Raw genomic sequence first — 15,256 nt, 5'->3', positions numbered from 1 at the left:
GACAGCCTGCGTCATCGATAGACCGTGCACAACACCGCACATCACAGCAGGCGCGCGATTGAAATGTTCACGGTGACAAAAATGTCTCCTTGGACAGGCACCGTAATTCATCCTCACTCTGAAATTGATTGGGGTGTACGTTAAGGCACACACGCGCACACGATTGTGGCCAGTTAGAAGTTGACCTCAGCGGTGGCAGCGAACAAGACTACCAAGCAGATAATGTTGCCTACTTTCCGTATCTGTCCCTCGACTTAATAAAAGTATAAATACGCATGCCATCATCCGCACTCCGATTAGCACGGTTGGCTACGTACGGTGTGAAAGAAGTTCAGCATACATACATACATACAACCACGCGGCCTTCTGGGGGTGCATCACTTCAGCGAGCCTGACTGCTGATGAGACATTGCAATGCCAAAACGGGACCAGAGTTTGGCATTGTGCTGCACACATCAAGAACCTCTGGATCGTGCCACCGCTGGAGCCGCGTCGCCGCTACCGCTGGTGGCACGACACGAGTGTGGTGCCACCACGAGTGTGGTGCCACCGCTGGAGCCGCGTCACCGCCCCATGCGTCTCCATCGTGGACACCCCAAGCTGGCAGCAAGCGCGGAGTGTGGCAGCAAACTCGCCTTCTGTGATCGAAGTTCTCCCTCCCGCCGCCTCGCCCCATCACAGACGTCGCGGTCGCAGGCAGCGGCCTCGCTCGGCACGTCCGGCCTCTGCTCGGCCACCGGGGCCCCGGCTGCATCAGCCTCCTGCTTCTCCTCCTCCGACTCCTCCGACTCTCGGATGTCCAGAAGGTTCTCCATGGAGCCCCTCCAGGTGCCACCCTGGGAGGCGACGCAGGCACGCGGAGCTCAGCGTCGTCCTAGGCAGCCTTTGTCAATCCACAAGCTGCTTCTTGATTGAAAACTCAATTATTTAGAAGTGATTTTAGTTACGTGGAATTCCTCTCCGTAGAGGCGGTAAGATTTCGATTTAAAGCTTTCGTGACTGCAGGGATTCATTCTAGATTTGAAGCTTTCGTGACTGCAAGGATTCATACTCTTAGTTCTTTCGGTAAAGTCACGTAGGTAAACAATTTATAATGACAGACCTGTTCTTCGTCATTCAGACGCTGTCTTTCCGACAGCCCTGTTTCTTCACCTGAGGACGGCTGCTTGCGTTGTGGCCGAAACGTCGTGAGAATTGTATTTTATTATGTTTTATTTTAATTATTTTATTATTTCCCTTCTACGTGACTTTACCGAAAGAACCAATAAGATGAATCCCTGCAGTCACGAAAGCTTTAAATCGAAATTAGATTTTAGTTTGTTGTCCTTCCCCCTGCACCTCCGATTGGCACGCTGGGCTACCTACGGTGCGAAAGAAGTTCCACGCACATGCAGTGCACACATCTCGCGATGCTGTCAGAGTCCACCTGGCACCTGCACACCACCTGAGTTCCTCACTCCATCTCCACGGCGGACGTCAACCTCAGACGTGCTCCGTTCCTTGGCCGCCCGTCATTATTCTTGATCGCCACGTGGTATAAAAACCGTTTAGTTCTCTTAGAGGCCGTCCATAAATGACGTCACGCGATTTTTGACGATTTTTGACCCCCCCCCCCCTTCGTCACACGGCGTCACAGTCAGACCCCCCCTCAAATATGACGTCACAAAGCTCTGCCCCCCCCCAAAAAAAAATATAAAACGTGCTTCAAATCGCTTTAAACTATTGATGTGACGTCACATTTATCAAACCCCCCTCCCTCGTCACACATCGTCACAAATGTCTGACCCCCCCCCCCAGGTGCGTGACGTCATTTATGGACGGCCCCTTTCTGCGTGGAGTCTTGTATGTTTGTATGCTCTCTCTGTCTCCCCATGGGTTTACTCTGGGCTCTCAAGTTTCCCCCCGCAGCTAAAACACACAACGCAACTGATATTGGCCAAATATACCAGCGCTGAAATATGACCCGCAAATGACTCATTTGGGATCGCACACACAGCAACAACATCGCGTCCCTATAACAAAACAGAAAAAAACTTGGCAGGATCCTCCTGAAAAAGGGGTCTTGAGACTCTTTAGGGCAAACAAGTGTAGCAGTAGTATTAGTAATACTAATACCAATAACAACTTAACAGTGAAGACATGAGTCAGAGACACGAGAGAGAGGGACGAGGCTGAAGTTGATCTCAGCTTGTCGCGAGCGAGCCGTCGTGAGCCGTGAGCGATCGTCCGCTCCTGTCACGCGCGCCAGAAGAACCGGTAACCCGCTCCCAGGAACCGGTTTACCCGATCCCAGCGGCAAGCCGGCAATGAACGCAGACGCGATTGGCACTGCGGGGGGGAGATACAAACCGCACGGCGGGGCAAGTCACCGCACGGTTCGCTCTCCCTGGCTCCTCGTCAAGCTGCTCCGGGTTCTGAGTCGCTCGCGGGCGCCCCGCGAGCACGAGAAGACCCTCCTCCTCCTCCTCCACTCGAGGGGACATGTTATAGTCTCCCGCTTTGTTAGCGGGGCGGACGTCTTAGATGGCGGGTGGTCGTGTACCCACACTTCACCCCGCCACTCGCCACAGCTGGTGAGCAGGAGCAGGTGGTGAGTGGTGACTGGGTGGGGGGGTGAGGAGGTGGTGAGTGGGTGGGTGGTGAGTGGGTGTGGGGGTGAGGAGGTGGTGAGTGGGTGGGTGAGGAGGTGGTGAGTGGGTGGGTGAGGAGGTGGTGAGTGGGTGGGGGGTGAGGTGGTGAGTGGGTGGGTGGTGAGTGGGTGGGTGGGTGAGGAGGTGGTGAGTGGGTGGGGGGTGAGGAGGTGGTGAGTGGGTGGTGAGTGGGTAGGTGAGGAGGTGGTGAGTGGGTGGTGAGTGGGTGGGTGAGGAGGTGGTGAGTGGGTGGTGAGTGGGTGGGTGAGGAGGTGGTGAGTGGGTGTGGGGGTGAGGAGGTGGTAAAGTAGGTGGTGAGTGGGTGGGTGAGGAGGTCTCTCCTCCTGCTGCTGCTGCTGCTGCCCCCTCGCTGTGCGTGTGGAGTCACCGAAGGGGTTCCCGCCCGGTACCCGGCTCACCGCTCACCGCGCTCACCACTCACGGCTCACCACTCACGGCTCACCACTCACGGCTCACCACTCACCGCGCTCACCACTCACGGCTCACCACTCACCGCGCTCACCACTCACCGCGCTCACCACTCACGGCTCACCACTCACCGCGCTCACCACTCACGGCTCACCACTCACGGCTCACCACTCACGGCTCACCACTCACCGCGCTCACCACTCACGGCTCACCACTCACGGCTCACCACTCACGGCTCACCACTCACGGCTCACCACTCACCGCGCTCACCACTCACGGCTCACCACTCACGGCTCACCACTCACCGCGCTCACTGTTCTCACGGCTCACCACTCACGGCTCACCACTCACGGCTCACCACTCACGGCTCACCACTCACCGCGCTCACTGTTCTCACCACTCACGGCTCACGGCGGTCAATGTTTGGGTCTCCCGTTGGTTGCCGTTAGCAACAGTGGAGCTGAGCACAGAGCGAGCAGCGGTCACTGTGGTCACGTGCAGGTGTGTGTAGTGTGGTGTGGTGTGTGGTGTGGTGTGTGTGGTGTGTGTGTGGTGTGTGTGTGGTGTGTGTAGTGTGTAGTGTGTGGTGTGTGTGGTGTGTGTGTGTGGTGTGTGTGGTGTGTGTGTGTGGTGTGTGTGTGTGGTGTGTGTGTGTGGTGTGTGTGTGCGGTGTGTGTGTGCGGTGTGTGTGGTGTGTGTTTGTGTGGTGTGTGTGTGTGGTGTGTGTGCGGTGTGTGTGTGTGGTGTGTGTGGTGTGTGTTTGTGTGGTGTGTGTGTGGTGTGTGTGTGTGGTGTGTGTGTGGTGTGTGTGTGTGGTGTGTGTGTCCGGTGTGTGTGTGTGTGGTGTGTGTTTGTGTGGTGTGTGTGTGGTGTGTGTGTGTGGTGTGTGTGTGGTGTGTGTGTGGTGTGTGTGTGTGTGGTGTGTGTGGTGTGTGTGGTGTGTGTGGTGTGTGTGGTGTGTGTGTAGTGTGTGTGTGTGGTGTGTAGTGTGTGTAGTGTGTGTGTGTAATGTGTGTGGTGTTTGTAGTGTGTGTGTGGTGTGTGTGTGTAATGTGTGTGTGGTGTGTGTGGTGTGTGTGTGTGTAGTGTGTGTGTAGTGTGTGTGTAGTATGTGTGTGGTGTGTGTGTGTGTGTGCGGTGTGTGTGTGTAGTGTGTGTGTGTGGTGTGTGCTGTGTGTATGGTGTGTGTGGTGTGTGTGTGGTGTGTGTGTGGTGTGTGTGTGTGGTGTGTGTGGTGTGTGTGGTGTGTCATCAGGTGGGACCGTCAGATTTGCTGCAGCAAATCTGACGGTCCCACCTGATGACGGAGACTTGTGTTGCCTCCGAAACGTCGTGATTTTTATTGTTTTATTTTTATTAATTTTAATTTCATTTTTTACCTACGTGACTTTACCGAAAGAACTAAGAGTATGAATCCTTGCAGTCACGAAAGCTTCAAATCTAGAATTATCGCTCTGATTGCCTGTAGGAGGCAGCAGAGCCATCCCACTCGGAGGCGTGAGCGTTCTCTACAGGGAATCCTCTACTTACGAACGAGTTCGTTTCCAGAGCTCTGTTCGTACGTCGATTTGTTCGTAAGTCCAACTTTAATACTGTCGATTCCAAACGTGTTGTACGTTGAGTACACTGAACACGTGGAATGTCTTTAAAAGTTGTATAATCGCCTGTAGATGCCACTGGTTCTTCACGTTCTGCAGATGTAGATGCCACTACCGCCATCTAATGCGTGGCGGTTAAACTTACGACTCGACTTAGGGACAGGTTTGTTCGTATCTCTGAAAGTTCGTAAGTCAAATATTCGTACGTAGAAGAATCCTTGTATTTAAACTGCAGGAGTCCAATTATCTACACACTAGTAATAAACTAGTTTCAATATTAATGTGTGTATATTTTGTAATTTAAGCAACGATATCTCTCACCAAGGAGTATAAACCAGCACACAAATCCGGTCATCCTCGTAGCAGCAGCAGCGGCTTTTGGCTGGCCATCGAACAAAGCGGTGGTCATCGCCTCGCGCGCTTTCAGATGCGCTTCTGCGGCCGTCTGGACCGCACCTCCGTCCGCTATTAGGAAGCCGCTGGAGCTACGCATTTTAAAATCTAGATTGAAAACTAATTTCTTTAGAACTGCCTTTTGTGTTTAGCTTGTTGTTCTTCCCCCGCACCTGCGATTAGCGCGGTTGGCTGCGTACGGTACGAAAGAAGTTCAACACGCACACATCGTCAGCTGCCACCGTGGCGTTACTGGTTGTTATCAGTCCATGTGACTGGATGTGCAAAATTGTCCACCCCGCCTGTGTCCACCCAGCAGTAGGAATGCGTTCTCTGCAGGTGGTGAGTGCTGGGGTAAGGTGTGAGTTCGCCCACCTCTTCCACCACGTCTGGACAGCGTGGAAGAGTAGACCAAACGCCCTCTGGATCTCGCTCCAGTAGTGAAGGCCCTTCCGCATGCAGACACTGCAGGGGTGCACTTGGAGTAAACCCTTCAACCCACATGTGACTTAGCCTTAGGCCTGCCGCCGTGCGGTCGGTACATTTGCACGCGCGCATCGGCAGTAGAATCGACAATAGAATGCATCAATTTCGTCTGTACGGGATCGAGTGTTTCCCCCTCGCACGTCTTGGTTTTCTGCAGATGTCCCGATTTCCTCTTTACGAGAACGAGTGAATACACCTTTTACGAGTTGTAATAAGGATAATGATGATCATTATCGATTCTGGGAACGGTTACCGATTCACCGGTTACTGTTCGACAAACGTCAGAGCGAGTGGCCACTGCTGTGTGCGTGCGGTGCTGCGTGCCTCGCTTTATGGCAATGATTGCTCGAGTTAAATAATAACTAGCGACCCCGTGTCCACAGTGCAACAACCATCACACCACCCGCACATGACGGCATGCTGCGGAGATTCGCGGTTCCAATCCAGCGTTTGGCTCTGGTTATTACTGCGGTTGTGTTTTTATAATAAAAAAAATACTACCACTACCGTGCGCTGCTTGCTTCACTAACAGTGGACGTTAAAGATCCCGTGGGGTGATTCGCAAGAGTTGAATGCCCTTTGTGTGCCATGTTACGGTCCAAATTTTTGTCAGATTATACCAAGAAATGTACCTGCAAAATGGCTATAGGGTTCACACACAGCAACAACATTGCTCCCTACTGTCGAACTACTGCAGACTGTGTCTGACACACATTCGCAAGACGATCGCCTTGTTGTGTAGTTGCAGAGCACGGGCTCATAGCGCCCAGCGGCCATCAACAAGCAGCACTGCTGAAGCTGTGACACTCTTGAAGTGGAGTGGCACCGCTCTCGACTTGAGAGTTTGGCAAAAGAGACGACGGGAGGGGATTCCAGGCGGCACAGCGCAGGGGAAGACGCAGACGGAGAATCCGAATCTTTATTTAGACTGCAGTGGGAATCCGATGAGCTATGAAGCTCTTTCACACAAATGTCCACGAGTGACACGAGGTCAGTGAGTAGCGAGATGACCTGCAGTGTCGAGGTTGAGCGCAGTGGAGATTGGTGTTGGGGAATGTTGTGTCAGCGAGCACCTGTTATGTCCGGCACAGACACACAAGGCGACACCACGCCCGGCCCATCCGCCTTTGTCTCCCCACAATGCTGACGTTTTACACACCGCGCCGGTCATTCATTTGAGACTGAGTCGACCGAGGTGGGAGCAGGGACCAGCAACGGTTTAAATATTCAGGCTCATTAATCTCACGCACAGACATCTCAAGCCTGCCAAGTTAACACGAAGTTATCTCCAGGTGCGCGCACACACACACACCACACACACACACCACACACACACCACACACACCACACACACACCACACACCACACACACACACACCACACACCACATTCCAAGAGACACACACCACATTACCAGCCAAGTTGCGTTGATGTTTACCGTCAAAGGTAGTAATTGTCATTATGAGAAGCATGAACACATTCCGTCACCGATCCAAACTTGTGTTTGGGTTAGGCTGCACGGTGGTAGTTTTACGTCGTTAACCCTCCACCACCCAACAAGATCGTCACGTTTACATAAATATTATATTATTGTTACGGATACGTGACCGATGTATTGATCAAATTGTGACCAATGAACCTCCAGCTCACCGGAGGCTTAAGCCTGTTCATGACTGAATTCCACATCACACGCGACGGCCACGTTTCACTCCGGTGGCGGATTTGACCTTCATCGGGTATTACAAACTCGGGAATCATCCCCCCGTTTCCCAGTGCATATCCGAGCTTGCGTAGGCCTTCATCCAGCAGTGGATTGGTCCTGGCTGATGATAACAACTCTGGGCTGTGTGTGTGGGGAGGACAGCCTAGTCACTCGAGATGGTTCGTGACCTCTGATGTTGTCGTGTGGTCCTGGGCATCGTGTCGGGTGAGAACCTGACTCCTGAAGGTTTGCTGGACGCAGTGACCCAACAAGAACTTTTGTTTCAGACAAGGCACTACAAGTTCAATTTAAGCTAAACTATTTTTCTTTTCTTTTATCTTGTAAGTCCCACTGAGCTACGCAGCTCTTCTACAAAAGCGACCTTGCTATCGCAAATGATAGCTCAACGAAGTGGCTTATCGTTTCGAAATGCTTCGCAGCCAAATACTCTAAACGCGCGTTTCTAAACGAGAAACAGATTTGCCGAACCGCGCAGGTTTTTGCAGCCAATATCGTTAATTATAATATTGATTTGTTCGGCCACGTTGCTTGAGTTAAGTGGCCTAACCCAGAATCTAATTACGAATCAAACAATGGGGGCATTACTGATCGCTTTAGGGGTTATCTGTTGTGGACCGAGCAGTGAGCGGGCCCCTGACACCTTCGACGGAGCCCGGGTGATGTTCATCCCTCTCATTGGCGTCCGTGAGCTGTCGATGCTCTCAGCTGTTTGTCGGGACGGGGTGAATGTCACTCGAGACGACACGAGGCGAGAATGGGCGCACGGCGCACGGCGCAGGAGGCAATGCCGCTCTGCACGCGTGCCCTGCGCTGCAGGCTCACACTGCACGTGGGCTGCACGGCGGTGTCGTGCATGAGCACGCACGTTCGTCTGTAGTCGTGCGTGTGTGTGTGTACTCGTGTGTGTGTGTACTCGTGTGTGTGTGTACTCGTGTGTGTGTGTGTGTACTCGTGTGTGTGTGTGTAGTCGTGTGTGTGTGTAGTCGTGTGTGTGTGTAGTCGACTCAGCCTCAAATGAGTACAGTACCTGGTGAGTCGCGTAAAACATCGCCCCTGGGGAGACAAAGGCGACCGGGTGTGGTGCTGGCTCCTCACCCCCTCGTATGCCGTGCCGGCCTTCATAGGTGCTACTCGCAAACAGCACTTGCCCCAACAGTCTGTTCAGGCTACACGGGGCTTCTTTGTCTTTGCAGTCACGCGTGGGGAGCGGTGGTGTAGCGGTTAGCGCGATGCGCTACAAACCCGGTGACGGATTTTCTGAACTTGCCCCGGGCCTCCCCTAGGTCGACTCAGCCTCAAATGAGTACATGATGCGGTGTGTAAACATCGCCACTAGGGAGACAAAGGCGGCCGGGCGTGGTGCTGGCCACCCAACCCCTCGTGTGCCTTTAGCCGGCCTTCATGCTCGGTATTCGCTAACAGCACTTGCTCCAGCAGCCGGTGAAGGCTACACGGGGGATCTTTGCCTTTGCATAATGAGGGAACTCCACTGGCATAGACGCGGAGGGGCGGGGGGAGGCAGTGAGGGTTGGGGGTGGCTCCTGACGTCCCACGCAGCCCAGAGGCTCTCACCCCCCTCCTGCCCCTCCTGCCCACACTGCGCTGTGAGGCTCCACCTCACCCCCACCTCCTGCTCCTGCTCCACGCCCGAGTGGCGGCGTGGAGACTTCGCGTGCAGCAGCAGCGGCAGCAGCAGCAGCAGGAGGAGGAGGGTCCCTGACGCCGCCAGCCATGGGCTGTCCACACGTGGCGGGGAACAGGGCGAGGATCTCAGCGCCCCGCTCAGCACCTGCACGCGTTCACCTGGGGCCGGCGAGGCCAGTGAGTGTCCACCACCACAGCAGTGATTGTCCACCACAGTGAGTGTCCACCACAGTGAGCGTCCACCACCACCACAGTGAGTGTCCACCACCACCACCACAGCAGTGAGTGTCCATCACAGCAGTAATAGTCCAGCGCTGTTGGAGTGGCGTGAAACGTTCTGACCCGCCTCTACCGGACATCTGTGAAAAAAGAGCTTTACAGCTCATCGGATTCCACCACCAGCACCAACAGCAGCAGCACCACCAGCACCACAAGCACCAGCACCACCACCACAAGCACCACCACCAACACCACAAGCACCAGCAGCACCACCAGCACCACCACCAACACCACCACAAGCACCACCACCAGCACCACCAGCACCAACAGCAGCAGCACCACCACAAGCACCAGCACCACCAGCACCACCACAAGCACCACCACCAACACCACCAGCACCAACAGCAGCACCACCACCACCAGCACCACCACAAGCACCACCACCAACACCACTAGCACCACCAGCACCAGCAGCACCACCAGCACCACCACCAACACCACCACAAGCACCACCAGCACCACCAGCACCAACAGCAGCAGCACCACCACCAGCACCACCACCACCAGTACCACCACAAGCACCAGCAGCACCACCACCACCAACACCACCACAAGCACCAGCAGCACCACCAGCACCACCAGCAGCACCGTCGTTCGCCCTGCTCCTCTCACCGGGAAGATCGATCGGGACACGGGGGATCTCTCCGTGAACCTCGGGCGCCAATGGAGCTCCGCGCCCTGCTGCCCCTGCTGCTGCCCCTGCTGCTGCTCCTGCTGCTGCTGCCGGGGACCCCCACGGCGGCCAGGGGCCCCCAGCCCCCCCCCGACTGCAGATCGGTGCGGCGAGAGTTCTCCCTACGGGAGGTGGGGCCCGAGAAGTGGGTCCCCGAAAGGGCACGCGCAGGTGAGGGACGCGGGACGCGCGGTAGTGCCAGCCTCGTGCGGTAGTGCAGTAGTAGTGTGGTAGTGCAGCAGTAGTGTAGTCGTGTCAGCAGTAGTGCGGTAGTGCAGCAGTAGTGTGGTAGTGCAGCAGTAGTGTGGTAGTGCAGCAGTAGTGTAGTAGTATCAGCAGTAGTGTGGTAGTGCAGCAGTAGTGTAGTAGTGTCAGCAGTAGTGTAGTAGTGTCAGCAGTAGTGTAGTAGTATCAGCAGTAGTGTGGTAGTGCAGCAGTAGTGTGCTAGTGCAGCAGTAGTGTGGTAGTGCAGCAGTAGTGTGGTAGTGTCAGCAGTAGTGTAGTAGTGCAGCAGTAGTGTAGTAGTATCAGCAGTAGTCTGGTAGTGCAGCAGTAGTGTAGTAGTGCAGCAGTAGTGTAGTAGTATCAGCAGTAGTCTGGTAGTGCAGCAGTAGTGTGGTAGTGCAGCAGTAGTGTAGTAGTATCAGCAGTAGTCTGGTAGTGCAGCAGTAGTGTGGTAGTGCAGCAGTAGTGTAGTAGTATCAGCAGTAGTCTGGTAGTGCAGCAGTAGTGTGGTAGTGCAGCAGTAGTGTAGTAGTATCAGCAGTAGTGCGGTAGTGCAGCAGTAGTGTGGTAGTGTCAGCAGTAGTGTAGTAGTGCAGCAGTAGTGTGGTAGTGCAGCAGTAGTGTAGAAGTGTCAGCAGTAGTGTGGTAGTGTAGCAGTAGTGTGGTAGTGTCAGCAGTAGTGTGGTAGTGTTAGCAGTAGTGCGGTAGTGCGGTAGTGTCAGCAGTAGTGCAGCAGTAGTGCGGTAGTGCAGCAATAGTGCGGTAGTGCAGCAGTAGTGTAGTAGTGTCAGCAGTAGTGTAGTAGTGTCAGCAGTAGTGTGGTAGTGCAGCAGTAGTGCAGTAGTGCAGCAGTAGTGCGGTAGTGCAGCAGTAGTGCGGTAGTGCAGCAGTAGTGTAGTAGTGTCAGCAGTAGTGTGGTAGTGCAGCAGTAGTGTGGTAGTGTCAGCAGTAGTGTGGTAGTGTTAGCAGTAGTGTGGTAGTGTCAGCAGTAGTGCAGCAGTAGTGCGGTAGTGCAGCAGTAGTGCGGTAGTGCAGCAGTAGTGTAGTAGTGTCAGCAGTAGTATAGTAGTGTCAGCAGTAGTGTGGTAGTGCAGCAGTAGTGCGGTAGTGCGGTAGTGTGGTAGTGTCAGCTTAGTGTGGTAGTGCAGCAGTAGTGCAGTAGTGCAGCAGTAGTGCAGTAGTGCAGCAGTAGTGTGGTAGTGTAGCAGTAGTGTGGTAGTGTCAGCAGTAGTGTGGTAGTGTCAGCCTCGTGCGGTAGTGTCAGCAGTAGTGTGGTAGTGCAGCAGTAGTGTAGTAGTGTTAGCCTCTTGTAGAAGTATCAGCAGTAGTGCGGTAGTGCACCAGTAGTGTGGTAGTGTCAGTCATAGTGTAGAAGTGTCAGCCTCGTGTGCTATTGTGCTGTGCTAGTAGCCACGACCACTACCAGCTGTGCGGTGCGCTACAACAGTCGTGGAGTTCATATTCTTGGTTCATTCGGTAAAGTCACGTAGGAGAGAAATAATAAAATTATAAAAATAAAACAATAAAATTCTCACGACGTTTCGATTGCAACAGGTTTTCACACCTAATGATGATTGCTTGTGTTGCAATCGAAACGTCGTGAGAATTGTATTGTTTAATTTTTATTATTTTATTATTTCCCTTCTACGTGACTTTACCGAAAGAACCAAGAATATGAGAGTCCCTGCAATCACGAAAGCTTTAAATCGAAATTTAAGTCGTGGAGTTGTTGACGCTGGGTCCCGGCACCAGGACGTGGACTTTCCCCCGGTGGGAATGGCGTTATTATGATTAGTGTTGTTGTTGTGTTGCGGCACTCGATTCGCGTGTTGTGCAGTTCACGTTTTATTGTGTGACACCTCGACCCTGCCGGTCAGAGGGGTGACACCGTGGGGTGACACCGTGGGGGTGGGGAGTGAGGTAAGTGGCGTGGAAAGTGAGGTGGGTGAGGTGAGAGGGGTGGGTGAGGTGAGTGAGGTGAGTGGCGTGGGGAGTGAGGTGGGTGAGGTGAGGAATGAGGTGGGTGAGGTGGGTGAGGTGAGTGGGTGAGGTGGGTGAGGTGAGAGGGGTGGGTGAGGTGAGTGAGGTGAGTGGCGTGGGGAGTGAGGTGGGTGAGGTGAGGAATGAGGTGGGTGAGGTGGGTGAGGTGAGAGGGGTGGGTGAGGTGAGTGAGGTGAGTGGCGTGGGGAGTGAGGTGGGTGAGGTGAGAGGGTGAGGTGGGTGAGGTGGATGAGGTGAGGAATGAGGTGGGTGAGGTGAGTGAGGTGAGTGGGTGAGGTGGGTGAGGTGGATGAGGTGAGGAATAAGGTGGGTGAGGTGAGTGAGGTGAGTGGGTGAGGTGGGTGAGGTGAGGAATGAGGTGGGTGAGGTGGATGAGGTGAGGAATGAGGTGGGTGAGGTGGATGAGGTGAGGAATGAGGTGGATGAGGTGAGGAATGAGGTGGGTGAGGTGAGTGAGGTGAGTGGGTGAGGTGGGTGAGGTGGATGAGGTGAGGAATGAGGTGGGTGAGGTGAGTGAGGTGAGTGGGTGAGGTGGGTGAGGTGGATGAGGTGAGGAATGAGGTGGGTGAGGTGAGTGAGGTGAGTGGGTGAGGTGGGTGAGGTGGATGAGGTGAGGAATGAGGTGGGTGAGGTGAGTGAGGTGAGTGGGTGAGGTGGGTGAGGTGGATGAGGTGAGGAATAAGGTGGGTGAGGTGAGTGAGGTGAGTGGGTGAGGTGGGTGAGGTGGATGAGGTGAGGAATGAGGTGGGTGAGGTGAGCGAGTGTGGACCAGTTCCCACGTGTGGTGGAGGAATCGGCGAGCGCGCTCACGGCAACGGTAGCCATGGCAGCAGCGCCGGTGGGCGAGCGAGCCGCAGTGCATCGGTCGAGTGTTGCATCATCAATCAACCCTGCCGGCTTCTTGCGGGGACTCCTCCACTTACGAACGAGTTGCGTTCTGTCCGTAAGTCGATGTGTTCGTAAGTCCAACTTTTACTCCTGTCGATTCCAAACGTGTTGTACGGCGTGTACACTAAACACGGGGAATGGATTTAAAAGTTGTATAATCTTTCCTGTAGATGTAGATGCCACTGGTTCTTCACCGTCTGTAGATGTAGATGCCACTGGTTATTCACGCTCTGTAGATGTAGATGCCACTGGTTATTCACCGTCTGTAGATGTAGATGCCACTGGTTATTCACGTTCTGTAGATGTAGATGCCACTGGTTCTTCACGTTCTGTAGATGTAGATGCCACTGGTTCTTCACGTTCTGTAGATGTAGCTGCCACTGGTTCTTCACGTTCTGCAGATGTAGATGCCACTGGTTCTTCACGTTTTGTTGATGTAGGTGCCACTGGTTCTTCGCGTTCCGTAGATGTAGATGCTACTGGTTCTTCACGTTCCGTAGACGTAGATGCTACTGGTTCTTCACGTTCTGTAGACGTAGATGCTACTGGTTCTTCACGTTCTGTAGATGTAGATGTCACTGGTTCTTCATGTTCTGTAGATATAGATGCCACCGCCGCTATCTATTGAGCGGCGGTTGAACTTACGACTCTTCGTCCGAACAGGCAACTGGACATCGGGACAGGTTTGTGCGTACCTCTGAAAGTTCGTTAGTCGAAAGTTCGCAAGTCGGATGAGTCCCTGAAACGATCTGGCGATACTGGGCTGCCGTTGGCAGTGATAGCGCCAACGGCAGCCCAAGTAACAGCTACAGTCATACCTCGATATGCGTTTATTCGATAAACGAAGTCTACGAACTTTGGATTTCTTTAAACAGTTTTTTTTACATAGAAAGCTAAATTAAAGCAATATAATAAATATATACACTACATTCAATAATTCGTCGATCTATAGCACTGTTATATATAAGAATAAAATTAGGTTTCTTCGCTGTTTCTTTTATTAGTGCCATTTTTTATTTTAATACTGTACAGTATAAAATAGAATGTTATTTTCAATATAAATTGTCGTTGTTTACAATATGAATTTATAAGTTACTGTGTTTGCAGTATGACATGGTAAGTTACGAAGGCTGGGAAGGCATCCTCATGGTGCCAATGTGTATACGTTATTCAATATACCAAGTTTCAAAGTGCGAACGAAGCTCCAGGAAGGCATCTGCTCGCTCGAGCGAGGCGTGACTGTGGCGTTGACGGATGGGCAGAGTTTGTTCCGAGCGCTTTAGGTTGGACTCATCCGATAGTGAATTTGAGTAGCAGCTTGGCGCCGTGGTGGCTAGGAGATGTTAACTACCTCGCCTGGTGTACAGGAGGCCGTGGGTTCGATACCGACCCGGACGCCTGCTGCTGTGTATTTAGAGTTTGCGTGTCTCTCTCTCATCATCATCATCACGGTGGCTATGAGATGTTAACTACCTCACCTGGTGTACAGGAGGTCGTGGGTTTGATCCCGACCCTGACGCCTGCTGCTGTATATTTGGAGTTTGCGTGTCTCTCTCTCTCTCTCTCCCCGTGGTCGCGTGGATTTTTCTCCGGGTCCTCCGGTTTCCCCCTCCACGTTTAGAATCGACGTCACGCGCTGAGAGTGTTTGGCTGCTGCTCGACATTCCCACGTGGTGATGATGATGATAAGCCACTTCGTGCAGATATCATTGCGATCGCCAGATCGCTTCTGAAGAAGGACTAATAGCTCAGTGGCGCTTACCTGGTAAAATAAAATTTTAAAAAGTTCAGTGCGTTAGTTAGTTCCTCCCAGATGTGTAGTTCAAGTTGATTTAGTCTTAACCGGGGTCAGAAGTCAAGAGAGCAGGACAGAGAGAGAGAGAGAACGTGGCATTGACACGAGTCAGGAACACAACACAAAGGTGACTCAGCGCATCGCCTGCACACAATCATCCGTCTGCCAGTAAGGGGGCTGGCAGGGGAGTGGGTAATGATTGCTGCGCTTTGTGTATCATCCCAGCCGAGTCAATTGCAGCGTCGTCACTTTTGGACTTGGCTAATTTGGCCTCCTATTGCGACTGACCTCTGAGCGTCTTTTCGCGGTCACTGTGAAGCAGACGACGCGCGTTGCAATGATTACTACTACGACTGCTGATGCTGCTGCTACGGTGATTACGCACCGCAGTAATAACCAGGGGTGGCCGCTGGAGTCGAACCGCGAACCTCTTGCAACAGCGTCGCGAGGCTCGTGTTCACATCCGCGGCACTCTGCGTTGTGTGTGATCGC

The 15,256-nt window shown here is 53.3% G+C and overlaps 1 protein-coding gene across 1 annotated transcript in view; it reads left to right on the top strand.

The window, feature by feature from the left end:
* The first annotated feature begins 9,496 nt into the window (after positions 1–9,496).
* GPC5 (glypican 5) overlaps positions 9,497–15,256 on the top strand; it is a 79,138-nt gene continuing 73,378 nt past the window's right edge. Inside the window, exon 1 of the mRNA XM_078878699.1 lies at positions 9,497–10,026. Within this exon, the coding sequence (XP_078734825.1) occupies positions 9,846–10,026 (181 nt within the window). The 5' untranslated portion in view covers positions 9,497–9,845. The remainder of the gene's footprint in view (positions 10,027–15,256) is intronic.

Source organism: Lampetra fluviatilis, chromosome 51 (genome assembly GCF_964198595.1).
Source record: "Lampetra fluviatilis chromosome 51, kcLamFluv1.1, whole genome shotgun sequence".
NCBI lineage: Eukaryota > Metazoa > Chordata > Hyperoartia > Petromyzontiformes > Petromyzontidae > Lampetra > Lampetra fluviatilis.
Note: the sequence above shows the minus strand (reverse complement) of the source record. Positions and strands in the feature narration are given on the sequence as shown.